Consider the following 26,162-nt stretch of genomic DNA (forward strand, 5'->3'; position numbering starts at 1 on the left):
AGTTCTGCCTCTTCTACGTGTCCCAGTCCACTTACCTTTAGATAGATGTACAGATGTGTGGGACCCTCTGGCATCCTCTTGGCCAGTGGCACCTTCTTTGTGTTGTGGGTGTTTTACTGGTTATAGATTGAAAGAGGGGACAAAGAAAGTGTCTCGTTCCACCATGCGGCTGACGTTCTCCACTCCATCCATATATTTTTATTTATTTAGCAAATACCTATAGTGGTCCCTGAATAGGTCAAGGTTGAAATCTGGGTTGTGCTTCCGGGTGGCCTTGGTTTAGCTACTTAAGTGAAGGCTTAGGATGGAGAGGAAGAGTTAGGTCACAGAGATTTCTGGATGCCAGACCCAGGCAGTGGGTTTTTTTTTAATGCAGATAGATTTGTGTCTTAGAAGACGCCTCTGAATGCAAATGGAGAAGGGCTTAGCGGGGAGCGTGAGGGAGACCGTTGTCCGAGACACTGAGGTGTGATGTGGGGGGGACAGTAGCCTCGCGGAGAAGGAGAGGGTTAAGTGGGAAGAGCCTACAGAACTTGGTAATTCACGGTTACATGACTGTGTGTGTGTTTGAACACTACAGGGGAGGGGGGATATCTCAGATGACCCCCTAGGGTTCTGGGTTTTGTTTGTTTGTTAATTTATTTACGTTGAAGGGGAAGAGGAGGGAGCACTCTACACACCAGTTCCGGCTGCTCTGTAGGTCCAGAAGCTGCAGAAATGTCCAGGAAAGCAGAGGAAGGAGAGGGGTGTACCTTCGGGACAGCAGTTAGGTGCTGAAATCTGGGGCAGAGATCTTTGGAAGATGCATTTATGCCAAATACATCATATGAAGAGATTAGACTCTCATTTGGTTATCTCAGCTTTTTATTTTTATTTTCTTCGCCTCCTTGTTATACTGCTGATGATTAATAACGGGACCACACGGGACCCCTTCAGACGGGCTTCCATGCACAGCAAGCTGCTTCTGATTCTAGAGCCGAGAGACATGGCTTTATCTGCTCACTTCCCACTGAGGAGTAATTTCTGTGAATTTGGTGTCATCACCCTGCTGATAAGCTGGATGCCTTGTGTGTTTGTGCGGTAACTCATATTTGTGTGGCGCATCGAAGTGTACAATCTCCTCCCCAAGCCTTGCTTATAATTTGGTCCTCAGACAGATGCTCTTTAGAGCATCTTCTTTTCAGTAATTTGTAGCTGAAGAATCTGATGCTCGGCTCAGTAAAGAGCTGTATCCATAGTCACACGTCTAGTAAGTGACAGAACAGGGCTTGAGCTTTCTCAGTATTTAATGTCGGGCACGTGGTACTTCGCACAGATTCTCTGAGCCTCGGTTTCCTCATCTGTCGTCTGGAGGAGCCATCCTGCTGCCCCGGGATATAGTGTAACGATGTGATGGTGGAGACCTCGCTACAGTGTTGTGTCTGAGCCCGGGTCTGATTAAAGGGAGATGAGCAGATCCTGAAGACAAGCGTTCAGAGGCTGAGCCCTCCTGAGTCTTAAGAACATTGCGGAGAGCAAGGGAAACGGGCAGAGCTGTTACTGGACCAGCTTCAGGCCCATTTGCCCCTGTGCAGTCAAGCCAAGCTACTGGCACCAGGTCGTGCAGGAGGAAAGGCAGCGTTTAGTGCAGAGCTCCAGGCGAGGAGTCCAGGGCCGCTAGTGCTCAGAAGTCCAAGCTCCCTGAAGGGGTTTCAGCAAAGCATTTTATTGCATTTTTTATTTTTAAATTTTTTTTTAAATTTATCTTTTATTGTTATTTCCCCCAACACACTTTTTTTTTTTTCCCCCACTGTACAGCATGGGGACCCAGTTACACATACATGTATACATAATTTTTTCTCCCATTGTCGTGCTGCGTTGTAAGTATCTAGACATAGTTCTCGGTGCAATACAGCAGGAGCTCATTGTAAATCCATTCCAAAAGCAATAGTTTGCATCCGTAACCCTGGCAAAGCATTTTAAAGGCCAGATGAGGAAGGGACGTCCCAGGGTATGTGACCAGCTCATGCACAGTTCTGACTGGTTGATGCTGGAGTCACAGGGGTTCACGTGCTCAGTCCTTAGACGCCAGTAGGTCTGGGGGGTGCTGAGTACATGGTCATTAGGTAGGTAATGTCTTCCATTTGAGGGTGGTTTCAGCATCTGTACAACAACTCTGGAAACGTGCATCCGATACCGTCACCCAGGTCCTTCAGAGAGGAGCTGCGGCCAAGGATGTGGGGTGGGGGAGGGGACCTCAGAGGCACGATCAAGCAGCAGTGTGATGGTGTCTCCTGGGAACCTGGTGGCCAGTAGGGGTGGCCCCAAGATAGAACCAGGAACAGAGTGTGGCCTCCTCATCTTTAGAGGGGCTGCTTATTGGCCCGAGAGGAGCGCTCTGCCGTGACTGACTCACAGTACTCGGTGGGCCAAGCGGATGTTCTGATCAGAGAGGCGCCTTCCTCCTGCTTGAAAGGGGCTGCTTCCCAGCTTCATGAGCTCCGGCCTGCCTGGCTGTATCTGGGGATCGGGCCTGTTCATCCCTTTTTGGGCATCAGTGTTGCGCATCCATTCCGATGTGATCCTTCATTTTAGCTTTGCTCTCGAATCATCATGCCAAGAGTGGCAAATTAAAAATCACCACACTGTCCGAGAGGACCGAGGAGAAGGACAGGCACGGGGGAGACGGGGGCGGGGACTGGCACGGATGCGTAAATCTCTCTCATTATATGAAGGGGTAGGAGCAAGTGGTTATCAAAGTATTTTGTAGCTTCAAAGTCTGTTTTCTCCCAGAAGTCGAAAATGAGAAGCAGCATGAAATGAGTTGTTTTGTGTCATCAGTGCCACGATACGTAATTTGCAAGTGGCTCCTACGCTGTCGCCTTCCAGCCTGACGAATGAGAACTATGAAGTGGGAAAGGATTGGTCGTCCTGGCTGCGCTTTAGATCCAAGACGTGATCACCTATGAAAAGCACGGTTTTCCCTGTCTCCCTGTGTTTTATGAAACGATTCTCAGCTGCTGCCGTTTGCTGGCCCTAGTTGCGTGAATATAACAAGGATGTGGGCGTTCCCCAATCCTGATATTCTGTGTGTACTGAATGTCAGTTCTGTTTCAGGCACTGTGGTTAGATGCTCATTCTGGGACCATTCTGTGATTATTTTTTAAAAAACAGTAGTGGAGTTCCCGTTATGGCTCAGCGGTAAGGAGCCCAGCTAGGATCCATGAGGATACGGGTTCTATCCCCGGCCTCGCTCAGTGGGGTAAGGATCCACTGTGTTGCTGTGGCTGTGGTTGCTGCAGGCCGGCAGCTGCAGCTCGGATTTGAACCCTAGCCTGGGAACCTCCATATGCCGGTGGGTATGGCCCTCAAAAGACCAAAAAAAAAAAAAAAATGTGGCATTACTAATTACTTTTAATCTTTCCATCTTGACATCTGTCAGGCTTAGAAACTCCCAGCAAGAAAATGTCACTCAGAATGTCAGGGGCTTAGTATGCATGGGCATCTGTGAGCGTCTCCCCACTAAAAATAGCATTTTCTCCAGTAAATAATGTCTCCCATTTGAAATTCTTGCATGAGGTTCCGCTGAGATTCTCAACACGCCATTTGGTGACTGGGTCGCTGCCTCATTTCTGAGACGCATCAGAGCCGTAACTCTGCCCTGTCCTGCTGATTTATTTTCGACAGAGAGCATTTCCTTGGTTCCTTGGCTGTTTATCTTCGACGTTGTTTATTCATAGGCTGCCTCGTACAGAGAGGGTTGGAGGCAGGAATATTCCCTTTCATTTGCATCAGGCTCCCTGACCCTTGTCCTGATGGAGGTGGGCGAGCCCCCCGGGGGTGCAGGGACCAGAGAAAGCAGGAACTGGCCACCACCAGCCGGTCCTGGAAGCTTCTGGAAGCCTGGGGTGCCCACAGAGTTTCAGCTCCGGCCTAGCTCTAGCCTCCCAGGCCACCAAGCACCTCCTGCCCCTGATCTGACTTAATTCTCACAGCAGCTCTAACAAAGGAAGCCGATGTTCCAGAAGCTTTAGAGGTTTTGCCTGGGGTCGCACAAGTGGTAATGGGTTTGGCCCCAAGCCTGAGTGCTTTCAGATCCACTGTTTGATTGACGTAGCAGCTTTTTAAAGACGGAGCTTAGGTTTTTCTAGAGAGGCGAAGAAAAATAAGAGAAGAAAGGAAGTCCAGGCCTCTGTGTGTTTCCTCTGTTAGCAAAAGGAAGCTTATTATTGTCTTTTGATGCTGCCAACATCACCTTCTAAACTGCCTCAGGATTAGGTTTTGTACCAAGTGGGTGTTTGAAGGGTATCGTACAATTGAAGTTTTTAAATGCATGTCCAGGCACACCTGGGAGATACTGCGAGCTCCCTTCCAGGTATTGCAATAAAGTGAGTCACATCAATTTTTGGGTTTCCCTGTGTATATAAAAATTATGTTTACCTTATACTGTAGTCTCTTAAATGTGCAATAGCTTTATGTCTGAGAAAACAATGTACAGACCTTAATTTTAAAATACGTTATTGCTTGAGTTCCCACTGTGGTGCATGGGTTAAGAATCCAGCTGCAGCCGCTCAGGTTGCTGGCAATGCGCAGGTTTGATCCTTGCCCCAGGGCAGTGCGATAAAGGATCCAGTGTCACTGCAGCGGCAGCCTAGGTTGAAGCTGCAGCTCAGATTCAATCCCTGGCCCAGGAACTTCCATATGCCAAGGGTATGGCCCTAAAAAATACCCAATAACAAAAAGAACTTTATTGCTAAAAATGGTTTTGACTGACAGTGACAGGTGTGTAACTTTTTTTTACTTGAACAGTTAGAGGCCACCGGGGGGTTATTAATTGGCCTCCTTTCGATGTTATTGTGTCTCAGGGAACAGAGGGGCCTGGGGAGAGGGAGAAAGATGAGGGGGTGGCCAGTGGGTGGAGCAGTCAGAATGCACACCCACCCACCGGATTTATGGGTTAGGCTTGCCATCTTGCATGGGTGTCGTTCATGGAGCCCCAAACAAGTACGGTGGTGTCATCTGAGATCACTGATCATAGATCAGCACAACAAATATACTGATGAGGAAAAAGGTTGACATATTGCAAGAATTGCCAAAATGTGACTCAGAGACAGGAAGTGAGCCTGTGGTATTAGAAAAATGGTGCCAGTGGACTCGCTCAACGCAGGGTGGCCTCAAACCTTCAACTGATGAAAACAAAACACAGCATCTGCAAAGCTCAGTAAACCAAAGCCCGATGAGACGAAGTCAGCCTGTATCGAGCAGTTGTTTATGTACCAACCGTATGGTGTTTACTTATGTATTTATTTCTGCTGTTAGTTAATGTGAGAGCAGAGGTTAGGAGGGGGTGTAAGGTGTAAGGTTCCTCAGCCCGGACGGCCCGGGAGGTAGGTCTGTCCAGCATCCATCCTGCAGGTTCCATATGTACATAGATCAGGGAAGGAATGCAGGTGACTCCACAGGACCTGGGACCTGCCGATGGGTTGGGGGTGGGGTTGGAGGGAGAGAGAGCCCTCGGGGATGATGCCGAAATTTCAGGCTGACCAACCGGGAGAATGAGGTGCGTTTTCCTAAGAAGAGGAAAGAGGGCAGGATTGCGTTTGGAGGGAAAGATTGGAAGTGAGTTTTGGACGTTAACTTCTTCCACCTGGTGGGGTTTCTGTGTCTACAAGGCAGCTCACAGGACGTGGTTCCAGGGCCCATGAGGAGGAGCCGAAGGTCCTTGACTTTGTCTAATGACTAAACTGTGGTTTGGTCTTGTTTGACTGTTTTCCTTTGCTTCTGCCTGTCCTCACATCTCTGATTAATTTTATTCTATGGCTAAAGTCCTGCAGACCAGAGGCAGGTGGAGGCCGTGGAGGGAAAGGATCCTAGGGTCCCCCCTGCTTCATCCTCTCTGGTCCGCCCAGCGGATGGTCAGCCCATCTCTCCCTGGGTGTCTCATTGACACTGAGGGACTTTGGGTTTTGGGAGGTTGCTGTTAGGGCTTGAAATTTGTCCTCCCAAAAAGATACATTGAGTCCTAACCCCAGTATGATTTTATTGGGAATCAGACTCTTTGCAGATGTAATTAAGGTTACTATGCCACTAAGACTGATACACTTATAAGAAAAGGGGAATTTGGCCACAGAAACAGAAGATCCCGTGAAGACAGAGGAGACTGAAGCAATGCCTCCACAAGCCCTGGGGCACCAAGGCTTGCCGGCAGCTCCAGAAGCCGGGAGAGCGGCATGGAACCAGTTCCCCCTCCTGGTCTCAGAAGGAAGCGACCCTGTAGACACCTTGACTTTGGACTTCGGACCTCCAGAACTAGGAGACAGTAAGTTCCTGTTGTTTTAAGCCACCCAGTTGGTGGTACTTTGTCCAGGCAGCCCCAGGAAACCAACACAGCGCCTTCATCCATTCCTTCTGAATCAGAATCTGAGCTTCGTCTGGGAATCTGCATTTTAACAGGACTTGAAGTCATTCTGCTCATACTTTTCCTTTTTTTTTTTTCTTTTGTCTTTTTAGGGCACCTATGGCATTATGGAAGTTCCCAGGCTAGGGGTCAAATTGGAGCTGCAGCTGCTGGCCTACACCACAGCCACAGCAACGCCAGATCCTTAACCCACTAAGCAAGGTCGGGGATAGAACCCATGTCCTCATGGAACTGCTTGGGTTCGTTGCCGCTAAGCCACAACAGGAGTTCCGCATTCTGCTCTTTCTGATGCCTAATCGTTTGAGGACTTCTGCTGGAGAGCTGTATGCCCAAACCATGCATCCTCTGGTCAGTTCTGGGCTGAGTCACAAGGTGCCCCGTGTAGAACCACAAACTTCCAGTCCTCTGTCCCTCTTCTCCGGGCCCTTCATCTGCAGCTCCAAGCCTCACCGGCTGACGGGGGCTCCTGAGGGCCTTCACCCCCCTACAGAGCTTCCTGCCTCGGGATCCAGACGTCTGGCCACCGGGGCTGTGACAGTGCATTTCCGTTGTCCGGAGTCACCTGGCTTGTGACAGACACTTTGTTATAGCAGCTTGAGGAAACCAGTGAGTCTTCAGTGTGGGCAGCTTGTCTTTGAAAGGCTCTCTTTGTCTTTAAGCAGGAATCCCCGTTCAGAGTCCCACGGGAGCCAGCAGACAGCCGGGTGGATTGTGGGCGTCGTCCCAGCAGAGTGTCACCCCCTCTCAGGACCTCCCCACTCCCAGAGCTCTCACCTCCTTCCATCTCAGCCTCACCACCCGAGTCCTGGCCGTTCCCACTTCTTCTCTGCCGCCCGCATGACCGTCAGTCCATCCTGGACCCCAGTCCATTCTGCGCACACCAGTCGGGGGCCGGGGGGTTCTTTTCACCAACCCCGACGGGGGCACTTGTTGCAGAAAAGCCTTTGTCAGATTCCTGTTGCTTTTGGTAAACCCCTGTCATCAGCCCAGGATTGGAGATGGTTTGTGCACCTGTGACCACAATTGCCAGATACCTGTAAGGTCCTCGTGGAGGCGGTGACCTTGGGACAGCAATAGACATCTGAGGACGGTGGCTTTTAGCTGATGAGGAAGAAGCCCTTTCTGCCTGTCTGAGCGCTCTCACTCTCACGAGGGAAGGGCGGCCGGGAGAGGCAGTTAGCGCCCACGGTGCTCCGTGGGTGTGCGAGGCGGAGGCAGGGTGACTCTGGCAGGAAAGATACTGCAGAAGCCTGAGCGTTGGTTAGAAAGATGACTTGGCTGACATCCAAGGTTTATCTCGTTTTTAAAGCTGTCTTGGAATGTTCCGTCTTACAGTTGCTTTCCTATCACCTTCCTCTAATCTCCAGGGAGAGCAAAATCTATCTTTCCAAAAAAGAAATTCAAGTGTAATCTACCTGTTTACCTGGAATTCGCCTCTATCCACCCATCTACCCATAGGGTTATGTTTCCTCCACAGTTTCTTTGCCATAAAGAAAGCTACCAAGGAAGACGGGCGACCATAACCACAGCGAAAACAATGCAAAGTAACGTTTTCTGGCATCCGTTTTGTGCTGGGCACAGGCACAGTGCTGTGTGTGTGTTCGTGCGAGGTGGTGGGACAGAGGGTCGAGCCAGGACTCTGGAGCCATGTGTCATGGCTTCTGACCCCAGTTCTGCCACCTACTAGCTATGTGAGTTTCAACAGGGTCCTTTAATTTTTCTGTGCCTCTGTTTCTTCACCTACCTTGTAAAGTCATCACGGGGGTTAAATGGCTTGATATCCGGAAAGCTATGAAAACAAAGCCTCTGCGTAAAAGGCAGTATTCATCCTTTCAGTGACCTTTGGACACTGGTTAATATGCTCATGAACCAACTGGGAAACGAGGCTCAGAGACCGTCACCCCGTGCTTGGGGGCTGATGCTGCGATTGCAGCCTCAGCTGGCCGACTCCCAGGCTCATGATGCTTCCAGACTTGATGACATGCCACCTTCTGGGTGAAGATCTTCAACACGCGCCTGAGAGGGAGCTGGGAAGAAAGTTCGGGGAGGATTTGAAGAGGGGAGAGAGGAACTCTGCCTTCTCATTTTTGCCTGTCCCAGAGCTGGCTGCCCTGCTGGGGTCTGGCCACAGTGGGGTGGGGAGGGGGTGGGGATCTGGAGGGGAGGAAATGGCCACGAGCCTCTGTTTGCCTCCTGGTTCCTCGCAGGGGCAGCTCAAGCCTGGAGTGGAAGGGCTCCATCTGAAGCAAGAGGTCTTTAAGAGGAAAATGGTCCCAGACAAGGATGGAAACTGCTGGCCTTGTACTTGACAATCTATTTGAGGTGCTACCAAACTGAAAAACTTAGTTGATCATAACTTTAACTGATGTTTCGCTCACATGCAGCGATCATTTTTATGTTCTTTTATGTTTTTTAGGGCCACATCCCTGGTGTATGGAAGCTCCCAGGCTAGGGGTGGAATCGGAGCTACAGCTGCCAGCCAACGCCACAGCCACCGCAGTGCAGGATCCAAGCTGCGTCTGCAACCTACACCACAGCTCCTGGCAACGCTGGCTCCTTAACCCACTGAGGGAGGTAGGGATCCAGCCCACGTCCTCATGGATACTAGTCGGGTTTGTTTCTGCCGCGCCGCAGTGGGAACTCCGAAATCATTTTTATTCTGATTTAATCTCTCATTTGAATGTGGACAGTGAAGATACCCAGAAGGGATTTTTTTTCCCCTGAATTCCCTCACACTGGTCTAAATATGAGTCTTACTGCAGTAAGATGCCATGGAAATGGGCTCCTAGGAGGAAAATTTCGGTTTCTCTGAAACTCAGTTGGTTTTGGTGGGTCTGTGATGCTTGCACCAGCCAGCTTGAAGATGCTGGATTTGTACTGTGGAAAATGGCCATGGTTCCTGGGTTTTCCTTCTGCAATTAACAATCCTCCGTGGTAACGAGTTCTCTTTCACATTCAGGAGAACGCCTGCTTACCGCCTTGTGCATCAAATCTTACCCTAGGTTCGTTCGAACCCCATGCTTGCCATTTGGTGAGAATGTGACTAATTTTTATAGGAAATAAACAAGGAAAACGACCCGCATGTCGTTCCCTCTCCTTTTCATCCTCAGTAGCTGACCAGAGTATTGGTCAGCTCTTGGGTAATTTAAGCTGTGCTGTTTCTTTTAAAAAGATGTTATCGCGGTCAAGCCTCCAAGTACATTTTAATGGTTTATGTTTCTGCAGTGCTTCCTCTGGGTTGGGCGTGGTTCTGACCCCCATGTGACGAAGTCACTTATTTACAAGAGGGCGCTTCCTTGCCTGAGTTGTATCTGCAGCAGAACTGGCCCGAGAAAATACCTTCCGCTCTGAAGTGCGGTGGCAAGATGACGTTCTTGTCGCCGGAAAAATATGAATGTTCTCTGGGAATATAGCGTTTGAATCTTGCTAACTTTACCACCTTGTCGAAGCAGTAAAGAAATTTAAGCTTTAGCAACAACAACAACAAAAAAGACAAAAGACAAAAGACAAAAAAAAAAAAAGGAGTTCCCGTCGTGGCGCAGTGGTTAACGAATCTGACTAGGAACCATGAGGTTGCGGGTTCGATACCTGCCCTTGCTCAGTGGGCTAACGATCCGGCATTGCCGTGAGCTGTGGTGTAGGTTCCAGACGCGGCTCGGATCCCGCGTTGCTGTGGCTCTGGCGTAGGCCGGTGGCTACAGCTCCGATTCAACCCCTAGCCTGGGAACCTCCATGTGCCGCAGGAGCGGCCCAAGAAATAGCAACAACAACAAAAAAGGCAAAAGACCAAAAAAAAAAAAAAGAAATTTAAGCTTCCCAGCCAAGGGTGGCTCAGTGGGTTAAGGATCCAGCATTGTCGCCTCTGTGGCTCAGTTCCCGACAGTGGCTCTGATTTGATCCCTGGCCCTGGAATTTACGCATGCCACAGGTGTAGCCAAAAAATAAATAAAAAGAAGCCCAGCCCATTTGCCCTCCCCCCGCCCGCCCAAAAAACATAAAAAGAAGAAAAGAATCTTAGCCCATTTGGGTATAACTCAAAATGTCTGTCCCCTGGAGGCATTAGGGAATTTGGGGGGGATTTAGAAAATATGTCTATTTCATTGTTGTCTAAGTAACGAAAAATGCAATAGGGGGTGACAAGGATTTCGCCAGTGGATCCAGTCCTCTTTGCAAACTGTGCATTCTTAATACGCCTTTTCTTCTTCCGTGCTCATTTGGGAAATTAAGAGAGGATAGTTAGCTTCATTAATTGCGTGGTATTTTAATTGCTTTAAAGGGACGTCTCCCTTTCTTTTGTGGCTCTGGCACACCCCGGCAGTTTTTTCCTGTGGCCACTTCTGAGAGTTTATCCGTGGGGATGAGCGTGAATGTGATGACGACCCTATGAGCTTGTGTTCCCAGGGTGAGCACGAGGACTGGCCCTCTTCCGCAGCCAGTGTCCTGGGAGAGGGACTGGAAAAGACTGGGGAGGCTGCTGTTACGCAGAACCAGTAACGCGCCAGACTCCACACCGTGCATCTCCCACCTCTTACCTCTTTTCACCCTGAACCGTTACTCCCGAGGATGGTCTCCCTTGCGCGGTGGAGAATCAAGTCCTTTGCCAATCAGGTGCCGTTTTTGCCGTAAGCCCCGTTGCCTAGGAACGGATTCGGTGTTCTTGCCCTTAGGAGGTGTTCAGGTAAAGGCGAGCCGAAGCAATGGTCTCCAGCTCAGGTTCTCAAGGAGCTGGGAAACGTTTTATGAACCTTTTGCTCATTCCAGAATGAGACAGGCAGATACGCCAGTGAACAGACCCAAAGTCATTTGTTACCATTGGAGGGTGCTATGACACCGCCTCTTTAATTCGCAAAGAATCAAACATCTGTACTCTCAGTGAGCTTTATGTCAAGGAACTGCATTACTAAGGAGAGAAAGGTCTTCTTTTTGAAGAATCCCAGCTGAAAAAATGCAGAAGAAACGATAGAATTAGGAGGTCCTGTTGTGGCTCAGCCGTAACAAACCCAACTAACATCCATAAGGACACGGGTTCGATCCCTGGCCACACTCGGGGTTAAGGATCCCGCGTTGCTATGGCTGTGGCGTAGGCTGGAGGCTGCAGCTCCGATTGGACCCCTAGCCTGGGAACCTCCATATGCTGCAGGTGCGGCCCTAAAACAACAACAACAACAACAAAAGAATGAGAAAGAGTGATTTTTCAGCCCCTAGTGATATGGATCTAGGTAACAATTGCAATGCACATACTAAAATTGTTAGTGCGAGTCCGTGTGCCCGAAGCACGGTGAGAGCAAAGAAACTGGGGACTATACCCAGACGTCGAAGGGAGTAACTAAAACAAGATTGGTGCCTATTGACCGTTTGCAAAGTTGGGTTGTGGTTACACTGGGAACCACACGACTGTATTTTTCTCTTTTATTTGGCCCCCCTAAGGTACGTGGAGTTCCCAGGGCCAGGGATCAGATCCAAGCCGCAGCTGTGACCTGTGCCACAGCCTGATCCTTAACGCACACTGCATACTCTAGTCAGATTTCCTTATTTTTATCTAATGTCCTTTTTCTTTTCCAGGCTTCTGTCCGGGGTACCACATTTCATGTGGTTGATGCACCCATACATTCATTTTTAATCAGAAAAAAGTAAAATAAACGTAATTTTCAAATCCTCCATGTATTTAGCCATTTTTCTCCCGGTCTTGTTGTTGTTGACTTGTTGCTTATTGACAAAGACCGTGTCTTGTATTTGTTATATTCCTTGTAGTTTCCAGCATGGTACCCTGCAAATGTACTAAACAAGATTCTGCTAATTTAGTCACTGTCCTTCAATAACTGGATGGAGTGGAAGAGAGGAAAAAAAGGAAGAAGGGGGAAAAAAGAAAGACTTTATCTACAAATGAGTTAAAACCTCAGAGCCCTGAGGGACCTTTGGTTTCTGCTGTGATTTTATGTAATAGAATCGTCTTGACCTTTGTGGTTCCCAGGTTGGAAATTGCAACCCTGAATCGGGCAGACTCAGATCTGGAAGCTTGTCGAACCCAAATCAGCAAGGATATCATTGCCCTTCTACTAAAAAATCTGACCAGCAGTGGCCACCTCTCCCCTCAAGGAGCGAGGAGGATGGATGCTATTTTCCAAAAGCAGTTTCTGTGGCTGGAGAAGGAAATACAAGAGGAGTATGACCGGAAGATGGTGGCCTTGACAGCTGAGTGTGACCTGGACACAAGAAAGAAGACAGAGAGCCAGTACCAGAGAGAGATGGCAGCCATGGAGGAAGTGGAAGAGGTGCTGAAACGTGGCAGTGAGAGGGTAAGGCGGCTTCCTTTGCCTCTCCCCTTCCTCTTGGGGATTCATCATTTATCCATCCATCTAGCCATCCACCCATCTGTCCATCCATCCTCTCCACCTACCACCCTGCCTGTCTGTTTATTCATTCGCCACCCATCCATGCATCCATCCATCCAACCCCAACCCATCCATCCATGCACCTGCCACTCTCCCATCCACCTGTCCATCCATCCATCCCTCCATCCATCCATCCATCCAGAAATCATTTAGAAAGATCACTTTTGGTCTAGGCAGTGAAAGTACAGAGAAAAATGAAACATGGTTCTTGCATCCAAGTTCATAGTCTAATGAGGGATCCTCAGTGTGACAAATGTGACATCCTTCAACTACGTTATAATAGAGGCACATTCACAGCATGGAGGGAGGTCGTGGACAGTGGAAAGGCTTCATTTACAGAAGAGGGGGTCCAGGGGAGCGTGGCTCAGGGATGTCAGTGCCCAGATTTGTCCGTCCGGACTGCACCTCGCTAGGTCACGGGTCCCTCCGTCACAGGCTGGGGAGCCAGACAGACCTGGACCCACATTCTAGTTCGTTGCAGCTCTGCTCCGGAAGGCCTTGGCTGGCCTCTGCAAGTCTGTGAGTCAAGGCCAAGGGCGCCCCCCTCCTGGGGTGGCTGGGACGAGTAATGCAGGAAAGGAGCAGGGATGTGGACTGCAGGAGGCTCAGGGCACAGTGCTGGTTCTGGTTCTGGGAGTTCGGACCCTCGGGCCACCCCAGGGCTGGCCTCTGTTGATCGGAGATCAGCTCTCAACTTTCTAGGAGTGTCAGTTTCTGTCTTGAAAGGAATCATGCCTGAGTCCCCCGCCGCCCCCTGCACGCCAAATCCAGCGTGATCTCTGCCTTCCTCCGTGAATGACATGGATGGTTCAGTCCGTGTGACTTGAGCCCACAGACCCTGTTCTGAAAATCCGTCATCCTGGGGACATCTGTTGCCTACGTAGGAACGAGCTTCTGAACGCCTGCCTTCCATTGCCCAGCCTGGCGGCCGTGTACAGAACTGCCCAGGAGGGAGTAGAGGTCTCGAGGTGGCAGCTCCTGGCTCTCAGATGGTCGTCTGAGGTCAGACCACGGGCTGGGTGGTAAAGCAGAGGTGTGATTCATGCTGCCTCATCCCCACCTGCTCCCCTGAACTTGGGGTCCCCTCACCTCAGTCAATACACATCTCATTTTAGGGTGTGGATTATTTTCTCTTGGGCTCCTGTGTGAGGTTTCTGTGGCTGCTATCACAAAGGACCACAGACTTGGTGGCTTAAAACAATAGAAATGTATTCTCCCACGGTTCTGGAGGCCAGAAGTCCAAAATCAGAGTGTCGGCCAGCCTGTCCCCTCTGAAATCTCTTGGAGAGGGCCCGTCATTGCCTCTTCCAGCTTCTAGAGGCTCCAGGCCCTCCTTGGCTTGTGGCTGCAAGGACACAAGTTTTTTGTTTGTTTTGTCTGTTTTGCTTTTTAGGGCCACCCACAGCCTATGGAGGTTCTCAGGCTAAGGGTCCACTCAGAGCTACAGCCGCCGGCCTACACCACAGCCACAGCCACGCCAGATCTGAGCCACATCTGCAACCTACACCACAGCTCATGGCAACGCTGGATCCTTAACCCACTGAGCGAGGCCGGGGATCGAACCCACGGCCTCATGGTTCCTAGTCAGATTCGTTTCCGTTGTGCCCTCCAGTTTTGACCCCTGGCCCTGTCACCTCTTCTTCTGTCTGGAGGTCAGACCACGGGCTGGGTGGTAAAGCAGAGGCGTGATTCATGCTGCCTCATCCCCACAGTGGGTTTGACTCAGGACCCACTCGAATCATCCAGGATGATCCCATGAGGTCCTTAGTTACATCTGCCGAGACCTTTATTCTAAATATGGTCGCATCCCCAGGTTCTGGGGTTAGAACGTTTTGGGGAGGGGTCCCCACTGAGCCCACTGCCATCCTCTCGTTTGCCCCCCACTCTCTGATCTCCGTCCTTTACTATACTGGTCGAGAAGCCCGGCCCCCGAGAAGAATGCGTTGACCAGGCTGTTCAGTGATTCAGCCCCTAAATAATCCCATTCTCTCTCTTTTAGTTCCTAAATTTGTTTTTTGTTTTTTTTTTTCTGGTAAAAATAATACATTCTCAATGAGGGAGGCTTGGAAAGTACTCAAAAGCAGAGATCAGCCAGCTAGGACCCATGCGTTCCATGCCTGGCCCGTTTGTGTCTGGCCCTTGAGTTGAGAATGATTTTTACCTTTTTAAAGGATTGTTTTAAAAAAACAGCAAAACACAGCAAAACAACCAAAAAGAATATGTGACAGAGACCGGATGTGTCCTGCAAAAGCGAACATATTTATCTGGCCCTTTACGGACAGGCTGGTCAACTCCAGCTCCAAAGCATAAAAAGCAAAACCCAGAAAAAAATTGAAACCCATCCCACCACTCGACAGCAAACAAACATTCGTTCAGCCTGTTTATTGGGGTCCTGGTGGGCATCTGAGCCTGGACACTCGGCCACGCCCCCATTTCTGTCCTTGGATTTCAGTATAAACCTTTGCTTTATACAGACTTATCTTTTTTATGACTTAGGTTAAACTAGGGCAGGGGGTGAACACATTTCTGCAAGTCTCTGGACCCCCTTAGGAGGGCAGGACACATGGAAATGGGGGGACTCCCATCAAAAGTGACTTTACAGAGTGTTTCACTATGACACAAACATATTATTGCCTCCTGCCTTATTCTTTGGCAGAAATATTACTCTAAGAAGGACAGATCATTTTATTTTAGGGTGTGTGTGTGTGTGTGTGTGTGTGTGTGTGTGTGTGTGTGTGTGTTGGGTGCTTGCTTGTTGTCCTGACTGTGAGAAGTTAGATGGATTTCATCCCATGTTTCGTTCCCATTATCTGAAACAAACTGAGGTTTAGGGTTTGTCAAATTCCATTCTGTCCAAAAAGAACGGTATCTTGGAATTCCCGTGGTGGCTCAGCGAGGTGAAAACCTGACATGAGGATGTGGGTTCGATTCCTGGCCTCGATCCGTGGGTTAAGGACCAGCGTAGCCACAAGCTGCAGTATAGTTTTCAGACGTGGCTCGGATCTGGCCTGGCTGTGGCTGTGGTGTAGACTGGCAGCTGCCGCTCTGATTTGACCCCTAGCCTGGGAACTTCTCTATGCCACAAGTACAGCTGTAAAAAAATTTTTTAAATTTTTTTTTAAAAGTCAGCTGTGAATAAGCACTTCTCTCCGGAAGAGTGACTCAGAAAAGTCCAGTCCGATCCTTCTGTAATATCGATTTTTAAAGAAAATGGTGGTGTTTTCTTGGATGGCTCCTGGAGATGTGGCTGGGGCCTGGCGGCGGCGGGGAAATATAGACACAGGGCTCTGGCTTTGGCTCTGGCTTTGGCTCTGTGGCCACTGCTCTTCTTATCTGTGAGGCTCACCGGGAGCTCCCGAGGGCAAGGATTGTCCCGTGCTGGCTGCTGAGCTGCAGGGGCCCTCCCATAAATAACACTCTTCTTTCTGGGCCAGATTCTGGGCAAATCGAAAATCGGCAGTCGGAGCTGGAAGTGGGAAGTGGCTGTGTCACCATCATAGGCTTTCGTGAGCGATGGGAGGCCAGGCAGGCGGTGTGTCACTGGCAGGTTGGGAGAGGGTGACGCCGGGCTCTGGGGACAGAACAGGTAAAGCGCTCGATCCCGTTCCGCCGGAGGAGGTACAGCCCCTCCCTCTGCCCTCAGTGCAGCTCAGCCTTCCCCGGGCTCTGCTCAGCCTGGCCTCAGCCGCCGCTCCATGCCCTCTTGACCTTGACCTCTGAGAGCGCTGTGCCTCCGTCACAGACACACACACCTTCCCCCAACTTGCTCAGCAGCGTGTCTCGCTGTCTGCTGCCTGTGTGGTTTCAGAACTTGGAGCCTAAAGGTTTGGTTTCAACTCCTTCCCTCCACTCCTGAGTGCTGGCGGGAACTGGGGAATGATGCTTAGCTTCTCTAAGCTTGTGTTTCTCTCTCTTTTTTCTTTTTTTGCTTTTTAGGGCCATACCCTTGGCATACGGAGGTTCCCAGGCTAGGGGTCCAATCAGAGCTGTAGCCGCTGGCCTACACCACAGCCACAGCAACACCAGATCCCAGCCGCATCTTTGACCTGCACTGCAGCTCACGGCAACGCTGGATCCTTAACCCACTGATTGAGGCCAGGGATGGAACTCGCGTCCTCATGAATGCTCGTCGGGTTGGTTACTGCTGAGTCCCGATGGGAACTCCCTTTTATTTGAGCTTGTACTTCTTCACCTGTAAATTGTTTGTTTGCCAAATCGCCACACGCTTCGCAGCTTAGAGCAGCAGAGACTCTACCATCTCAGTGTTCCTGTGGCCCGGAGTTTGGGCAGGGCTGCTTCTCTGTGCCGGGGTCTTACGAGCTTGCCAGCATGGTCTCAGCTGGGCTGTTCTCCCTCCCCTGGAGCTTGGAGCCCTGGTCCAGTTGTTGGCAGAATTTCCTGCCTCGTGGTTGTAGGACTGAGGCTTCGGGGCCTGTGGGCTTCCCTTCCCCTTCGGCAGCTCCTACTTGCTGCTCGCTTCCTCCAGGCCAGAAAGAGAGCGCTTCTGTTTTTAGGAAGGGCCCTGTCCCCCTTTGAGGACGGTCCTCCTAAGTCAGGCCCACCCAGGATAGCCTTCTTTCTCACCTGCTCAGAGGCAACGGATAAGGGACCTTCATCACGTCACCAAGCCCCTTCGCCACATGATGATCTGGTCACGGAGTGACGGTCCCGTCGTGTTCAAAGTTTATTCCACACCCGAAGGGAGGGATTTGTAGGACATTTCGGGGGCGGGGGGGGGGGGGCGGGAACCTTGGGGCCTGCTTAGAATTCTGCCTCTGCTCATGGAACTGCCAGCACTCCCTCCTGCGCACGGGTCCTATGAGATGTTCGAAGTGCAGCTGCATCAGGCGCTCAGGGAAGGTGTGCCCCCGCCCGTCCTGCCCTCTCGCCGGACACAGGAAGTGCGGCGTCCCAGGGGTGCGTCTGCCTCCCTCTTTACATGAATGAGCTCAACTTGGGCCTGATTGCTGGCATTTTCCTCTTCAACGGACTTAAGAATGAACGATGATGGAAGCAAGCTTGAGAGCCTAACAGCACAATCCACTGAAGTTTCTGTTTTGTGGAATATTTTCGGGCAGTTTGATTTGAAATTTTCCACCCCTATAAATTTTCTTCTTTGAGAAGGTTCTGGAAATACAAAGATAACAGGGAAGACAGGCTGCAACAGCATTTCCCAGAGTTTAGGGAAATGTCCCGTGTGTGTGTGTTCCATGTGGGTGTGCACACACGTGCTTGTGCGCGTGTGTGCTTGTGTGTACACTGTGGGTATGACTGTGTGTACATGTGTTTTGTGTGCCTGTATCTTTGTGCATGTGTGTGGATCCTTTGTTGTACGCATTTATGTGCCTGTGTGTGTAGGTGATGCATGTATGTGTGCTGTGTGTACGTGTGTGTACATGTGCATGTATGTGCGTTATTGCTGTGCATGTCTCTGCACTGTGTATGTGGTATAAGTATGTGTGCTGTGTGTACATGTGTTGTACACGTGCATGGGTGTGCCTGTGTATGTGTGTCTGTGTGTGCATTATTGCTGAGTGCATGTGGTGTAACTGTGTGCTGTGTGTGCGTGTATGTGTGTGTACATGCGCATGTGTGTTCACTGCATGTATGTGTATGGCTGTATGTGCATTGTGTGTACCTGTTTCTTTGTGCATGTGTGTGTCTGCATCATTTGTTGCTGTGTGCATTTGTATGCATTATGCATGCGTGTTTGTATGTATGTGTGTGTTGGTGGTACATGTGTGCGTGCGTGTGCGCGTGTGCGTGCCTGTATGTGCATCATTGCTGTGTGCTATGTGTACATGTATGTATGTGGGTACCCATGCGTGTGTATGTGTTTGCACGCGGGTGCCTTGCATGCCCATCAGCTGTGTCACCAGCCCCATGTCCCCTCTCCCCTCTGCAGTCCGCCGCTGAGTGCAGCAGCCTCCTGCGGACCCTCCACGGCCTGGAGCAGGAGCACCTGAGGAGGTCCCTTGCTCTGCAGCAGGAAGAAGACTTTGCCAAGGCCCACAGGCAGCTGGCCATCTTCCAGAGGAGCGAGCTGCACAGTATCTTTTTTACTCAGATCCAAAGTGCCATTTTCAAAGGGGAACTGAAACCAGAGGCAGCGAAAATGCTGCTGCAAGATTACTCTAAAATACAGGTAAATGCCTCAAATGAGACTCCCTCTGATGAAGGAGTCATTTTCCTGAACCGTTTCCGTCAATTGCTCCTCTCCTCGAGCCGAGTCCTGACTCTTCTTTTGCACCGTGTGCCAGGGAACAAACCCTGTCTTCCTTCAGCCTCTTGATGTGGGGGTGAGTTTCCAGTAAACGGGGCCAGTGCTGGCTTGATGCACAGACCTTGGGCTCAGGCGCACCTGGACGTGCATGCCAGTTCCACCACCCTCAGCTCGGTGAATTTCAGCCCATTGCTCAGCTTGTGCGAGCCTCCGTTTCCCCACCTATAAAATGGGGTAATAGAGTCCCCACACCAAAAGGGGAGAGATGGAGCTTTAGGGTCTAATTCATGGAAAGCCAGTGCTTGGCACAATATAGGTTCTCTCTATATATAAATCACAGTTAAAAATATAAATGCATATACATAGGTGTGTGCGTGCACGGTTTTTTGTTGTGGTTTTTATGGATGCACCTGCAGCATATGGAAGTTCCCGAACCAGAGATGGAATCCAAGCTGCAGCTGTGAGCGCCACCGTAGCTGTGGCCACCCCAGATCCCTTAACCCGCTGCACCAGGCCAGGGATGGAACTTGCATGTCCACAGCAACCCGAGCCGCTGCAGTCGAATTCTTAACCCACTGTGCCATGGCGGGAACTCCACTTGTGTTTCTTGATGCATGCCTAGGGTTTGTGATCTCCGTCTCAATATGCTTGGGTGAATTTGTATGTATTTTTGCCTGTAAGCTTGAGCGTGAATGTCATTAATCCAGACTGAATACATTCCGAGATGGCTGTGACATTCGCTTACGTGAGCCTGTCGCTGTTTCTTGTGGGGCCCGCCTGCACACACACAGTGAAATAAGGAGCTGCACTAAAGCGCCAGATTTCTGGTCCTGTTACTGGCCCCACGTATAAGGACTGCGACAGAGCAGGCCCATCCCACGAGGAGACCAGACAGCCTTTTGGGAAGAGAGGGCCACTCTTAAAAGGCACCCGGCTTCAAGAGGCCAGCCGGCATTTCCATTTTGCTCCAGGCTTTTCACACTAAAACGTCAGGAGAGTAAATCAAGTTAGTGGAGTTTCCACTGTGGCTCAGTGGGATAAGAACCTGACATAGTATCCAAGAGGATGCGGGTTTGATCCCTGGCCCCGATCAGTGAGTCGATGACCTGGTCTTGCCACCAGCTGTTGCAGATACGGCTCAGATCCATTGTTGCTGGGGCTGTGGTGTAGACCCACAGCTGCAGCTCTGATTCAGCCCGTAGCCCAGGAACTTCCAAATGCTGCGGATGTGGCCCTAAAAAAGGAAAAAGAGAAAGTCAGAATTCTATCATATTCCTGGCCAGGTGTTCCGACCCTGTGGCGTCTCTCAGGTGTCACTTAACAGATTTTGCTCGACTTACTCCTCTTGATGGGCAGTGGCTGACTCTCTGTGTTGGAAAGAAGACGTGTTATTGGTAGTAATTCTGGGGACCAAAAATAACAGCCGTGCTGGTCATCCCACAGCACAGATACGTTGGTGTTTCAGGACATCGACCGTGAGCTTCCTGGCATCCAGGGCTCGGGTCGCCAGCGCACGTGATCCAGCTCCCCGGAGGAGAGAATTATCGCTGCACTGTCCCTGCTGCATTGATTCTGCTGCCAGGAGCTCTTGGGGAGAAGCTGGCTGTTGCCATATCCAGTTGACCCTCCTGCTTTGCACCGTCTGGAGAGTGCAAAGTCTCAGGTGTCAGAACTGGAGACGTTACAGCTTTTGCGTGGAAAGGAGGCTGTCCGTGGCAGCATCTGTTTCTTGTTGAAGAAAGTTACCCATCTTTTCGGGTAATCCGTTGTGTGGACAATATTTCACCAGAGGCAAAAAACACAGCCGAGCCAGTCCATGGGGTAATGCACGGAGGCTGATGTTTAATTACCATGGGTCTAATTACTGCTGCTTTAATTACTGATGGTCTCATGACTCTGCTACTGGTCAAGGCTAGATTTTGGAAGCAGCCTTTTAGGAAGTTCGAGCACAGGCCCTGGAATGAGATGGCTGAATTCAAACCCGGCTCTGTCATTTACCAGCCATGTGATGTGGACTCAGTTTCCTCACCTGTGAAATGGGAATAATAGCATCCTTGCCCTAGATTACATTACAAAAGATGAGAAGCACTCTGGGTCCAGTGCCAAGCCCAGAAGAATCACCTGCTGTGTGCTGGGCTATTATTACTTGCACATGCTTGCTTGCGGTTTTATGCATTTTGTAGATTATAAGAACTTGTGCTACTCTGTGACCAGGCTCAACTCGTGTCTTCCAGGAGTGTGGGTGTTCTGGGGGTCAGAGCTGGTGGCTGGTTTAGCCCAGAACTTCAGCACCTGTCCTGGTGCTGTGTTTGCGGAAGCCCATAGGGGTGGATGTGGGCATGGGTGACGAACCCCTGGCTGGAATGTACATTCCATTTCTAGGGCAGCACAGTCGTTCCGGTCACTCGGTAACTCTATCATCTGGGTCTCTAATGCGCTTGTCAAAGCCTTTTTTTTTTTCGCTTTTTTAGGGTCACACCTGCAGCACATAGAAGTTCCCAGGCTAAGGGGTCAAATCGGAGCTGCAACCGCCAGCCTACACCACAGCCACAGCAACGCAGGATCCAAGCCACATCTGCAACCTGCAGTACAGCTCAAGGCAATGCCGGATCCTTAACACACTGAGCAAGTCCAGGGATGGAACCCGCGTCCTCATGGATACCAGTTGGGTTTGTTAACCGCTGAGCCATGGTGGCAGGAACTCCGAAAGCCTTCATTTCTAATTAGCATGTAGTCTTCTTCTAAGTCTTTGCTCAGGGCAGAGACGTTTAAGGTGTTAACCCCAGAGCTTCGATACTCGCGTAATAGCTTTGGGAAAAAATGTAGTATTTTAAATGACCAGAAAGAATGTTCTCTAATTTTTAATGAGGCATTTTTTTTTCAAATTTTTTTTAACAGGAGCATATAGAAGAGCTGATGGACTTTTTCCAGGCTAGTAAGAGATACCATCTAAGTAAAAGATTCGGCCACAGGGAGTACCTGGTGCAGAGCCTACAGTCCTTAGAGACCCGAGTACAAGGTCTGCTGAGCACTGCTTCTGCTCAGCTGAGCCTCCTCATCCAGAAACACGAGAGGTAAAACCCCAAACCACCCAAAGTGATGCCAACAAACGGCCCTGTCCCGACATCCTCCCCAGAGATCAGCTACTGCTGTTCCTTCCCTGAATATGCACTGGCTGCTCCACGACTTGTTTCTTTGCCTTCTCTCTTTTTTTAAAATTAGGCATCTCCATGCATTTTTATTCATTTGCTTAGTGTTTCTTCTGCGGGCCGCACCTGCAGCATCTGGACGTTCCCAGGCCAGGCAGGGGTCAAATCGGAGCTGCAGGTACCAGCCTCCGCCACAGCCATGGCAACACCGGCTCTGTAATCAGCTAAACTTTAATAAAAATGAAAAATAATAAAGAATTCCCTCGCTGCAAGAATCCTTTGCATTACGGCATCTTAAAAACAGACCTAGTGGTCAAGACAGCAATACAGTGACCCACCGGGCACCCATCCTCAGCCTCAGTAAGCACCGGCTCGTGGCCAGTCTTGATGCAGCGCCCCATCCCCTCCCTGGGTTACTGCAAAGCTGGTCCCCAGAAGTGCACTGAGAAGCCAGGGTGGAGGCCGGCAGGACCTGGGCCGTGAGACCGCCCTCTTCACCTTGAGGGCTGGGACCCTGCTGGTGCTCGCATTCGCCTTTGTTTTTTGTTTTATTGTTTTTCTCTTTTTGTTGTTATTTTTGAGGTGTGGTCGATTTACAGGGTCGTGTTAGTTTCAGGTGTACAGCACAGTGATTCGGTTACACGTCCACGTGTTCTTTGGAAGGATCCTTCCCCTTGTGTCTTTCTTTTTTTAATTACAGGAGAGTTGATTTACAGTGTTGTGCCAATTTTTGCTGTACAGCAAAGTGACCCAGAATGCGCACGCGTGCACACACACACACATTCTTTTTCTAGGACCGTGCCCGTGTCGTGGAGGTTCCCAGGCTAGGGGTCCAATCGGAGCTGCAGCCATCGGCCTACACCACAGACACAGCAACACGGGATCCGAGCCACATCTTCGACCTATACCACAGCTCACGGCAACAGCAGATCCTTAACCCACTGAGTGAGGCCAGAGATCAAACGCACAACTTTGTGGTTCCTAGTCAGATTTGTTTCCACTGTGCCACAGCAGGAACTCCTGCTTATCCATTTTAAATGTAATGGTTTGCATCTAACAACCTCAAACTCCCCGTCCATCCCACTCCTTTCCCCCTCCTCCTTGGCAACCACAAGTCTGTTCTCTATGCCTGTGAGTCTGTTTCTGATTTGTAGATAGGTTCATTTGTGCCATATTTTAGATTCCACCCATAAGTGATATCATATGACATTTGTCTTTTTCTTTCTGACTTACTTCACTCAGTATGATAATCTCTGGGTCCATCCATGTTGCTGCAGATGGCATGACTTTATTCTTTTTCATGGCTGAATAGTATTCCATTGTATGTATATACCACATCTTTATCCATTCCTCTGTTGATGGTGCTTAGGTTGCTTCCATGTTTTGACCTTTGGAGTTAAGTGTGAAGATGCAGATGCTCATCTTGGATTCTCGGTGTTTTTTTTCGGCAGCCCTTGGGTACCAGCTGGTCGGGTGAATGATGCTGACGCAGTGCTCATCACTGCAGCCTCTGGACCCTTGATAGCTCTTCTTCTCAGCCAGTCTTTGAGAGGCGTCATTGTAAACAATGAAACATTCTTTTTAGGTTATAAGTTGGAAAAAGAACGGGGCCATGACGATAAGGTTGGCTTTCTTAGGGCAAAGCTGTAGGTTTGTGTATTGGTTCTACTAGGTAGGTAGTTGTATTAGGACTTTGCAGCCCTCAGGCCCTATTTAATGAGGATTATAAAAGGTGCAAATTATGTGAACACTTCCCACCCAAAGATGCTAATGAACTTGTCGCTGCAGCTGACTTGGCATTCCTGCTTTATTTTCACTCGAGTGAAAGAAACAGCTCCTTGCTGTGAACTGAAGCATCCGACAGCTGGTTGTCCTGTTGGGAGCCATTACCAGGAAAGTGTAATTTACCTCCGATTTTTTTAAATAGTTTTTTATTGAAACCATTTTCAACTTGTCATGAGGAGATGTCTTTGTTTTCTTTCTCTTTTTTTTGGTCACTTTTTTAGGGATGCACCCACAGCACATGGAAGTTCCCAGGCTAGGGGTCAAATCAGAGCTACAGCTGCCAGCCTACACCACAGCCACAGACACGCCGGATCCTTAACCCACGGAGTGAGGCCAGGGACCAAACCAGCATCCTCATGGATACTAGTCAGGTTCTTAACCCACTCAGCTGCAATGAGAATTCCTACCTCTGGTTTTTAAATAGGGTTTGCAACGCCTGGCACTGACTCGGATTTCCGGAGCGTGTATCAGTCACCTATTTCATTCCTTTGAGATGCTTCCATGGAGGGAGACTCTATCAGGTGCCAAGCAGAGGGTCCAGCCGAGGGATGCGGACAGACAGGGATGGTAGCAGGGATGGTGAAAACAGGGAAACAGCACCAGCATGTGTGAGGAAAAGTCCCACAGTGTGCCATTTGCAGGCTGGAGCCCCAGGACAGCCAGAGGGGGTGACTCAGTCCGAGTCCAAAGGCCTGAGAACCAGGGGAGCCAGTGATGTAAATCCCAGCCGAGGGGCAGCAAAGAGGAGACAAGATGGTCCAGCTCACAGGGAGGCGGGAACAAAAGGCAAATCCTATTCCTCCACCTTCTGTTCTCTTCACTCGCTCAAGGGACTGGGTGATGCCTCCCGCCCCTGGGGAGGGTCCTCGGCTTTCCTGATGCTCAGATGCTCATCTCACCTGCAAACACCCCCACAGACACACTCGGCAGCGATCTTCAGTCTGGGGGTCCTGGCTGGTCACGTTGACACCAGACTTTGACCATCACACCGAGTTTTCCCCACATTTGCTTCTTGGACTTTGCCTGTGCTGTCCCTGTCACCAGGAGTTCCTGATCCACCGTCTCCTCTTGGAAGATTCCGTCTGTGCCACGGTGACCCCCTTGAGTGTTGATCCCCGTGAGAACGCTTGCCCCATCAGATTACTTCTCTCTTGGTGTTGAGCTTTCTAATATCTAAAAATGCTGACCTTACCCTTCCTGCATTTTATTTTCTTAAGTTAATTTCGTTTGTCTTTTTAGGGCCGCCCTCACGGCACATGGAAGTTCCCAGGCTAGGGGTTGAATCGGAGCTGCAGTTGCCGGCCTCCACCACAGCCACAGCAACACGAGATCTGAGCTGCATCTGCAACCTACACCACAGCGCACGGCAATGCCAGATCCTTCACCCACTGAGCAAGGCCAGGGATTGAACCCGTGTCCTCATGGATACTAGTCGGGTTCCTTACTGCTGAGCCACACTGGGAACTCCCCCTTCTTGCGTTTTAGTAATGTCTTTGCTGAGCTGTCTGTTCTGTTCTCCTGCTCCTTCTAAGGGTAAAGATTTCTCTGATTCAAACCAAACTAACGTGGAGATAAACATTCAGCCACAACACAGGCAGGCTACAGGTGAGTTTGGATGGCGCATTAACTAACTCTCCATCTTTTCCATCCAGAGCAGGCTACCTGGATGAAGATCAGATGGAGGTGCTGTTGGAGCGGGTTCAGACAGAAGTCTTTTCTATAAAGCAGAAGTTGGACAATGACTTAAAGCAGGAAAAGAAAAAACTCCACCAGAAACTAATAACTAAGAGACGACGAGAGATGCTGCAAAAGGTACATAAGGAATTTTGCTGTTTCTTCTTTGCATAACCGAGTGCTGGGTTCCAAACCTGACGTTGCCATCAGAGGGCTAGGATTGGAGAGCCAACTGGGCAGGCATCATGATGTGCCATCTGCGGTTGATTGGTAGTGACTTTGAGGAATGCTGTGTCCAGGCTTCTGCGGGTCCTACCGAGCTCGGCAAAGCTGAGGGTTGTGGTCGATTAGTGATGTCTGCCATGGCAAGGGAATAGCAGTGCTGGCTCCAGTGAGTGCTGACAACGATGGGGGCTACAATATTTAATGATTATTTACTTAGCATTGTGCTAATCCTTATATTAACCTTAGAAGGTAGATGCTACTGTTTTTCTCTTTTTTTTACATAATGAAGACATTGAGGCTGAGAAGGCTTAAGGGTT

General features: G+C 50.0%; 1 protein-coding gene across 3 annotated transcripts in view; it reads left to right on the forward strand.

Annotated features, from left to right (window-relative positions):
* Positions 1-26,162, forward strand: part of EVC2 (EvC ciliary complex subunit 2) — a 129,947-nt gene that overhangs the window by 53,712 nt on the left and 50,073 nt on the right. For all 3 annotated transcript variants that reach the window (XM_047798747.1, XM_047798746.1, XM_047798748.1), the window contains 4 exons: positions 12,369-12,693; positions 18,695-18,934; positions 21,911-22,086; positions 25,599-25,758. In XM_047798747.1, the coding sequence (XP_047654703.1) occupies positions 12,369-12,693; positions 18,695-18,934; positions 21,911-22,086; positions 25,599-25,758 (901 nt within the window). The remainder of the gene's footprint in view (positions 1-12,368; positions 12,694-18,694; positions 18,935-21,910; positions 22,087-25,598; positions 25,759-26,162) is intronic.

The sequence above is a fragment of the Phacochoerus africanus genome, chromosome 10 (genome assembly GCF_016906955.1).
Source record: "Phacochoerus africanus isolate WHEZ1 chromosome 10, ROS_Pafr_v1, whole genome shotgun sequence".
NCBI lineage: Eukaryota > Metazoa > Chordata > Mammalia > Artiodactyla > Suidae > Phacochoerus > Phacochoerus africanus.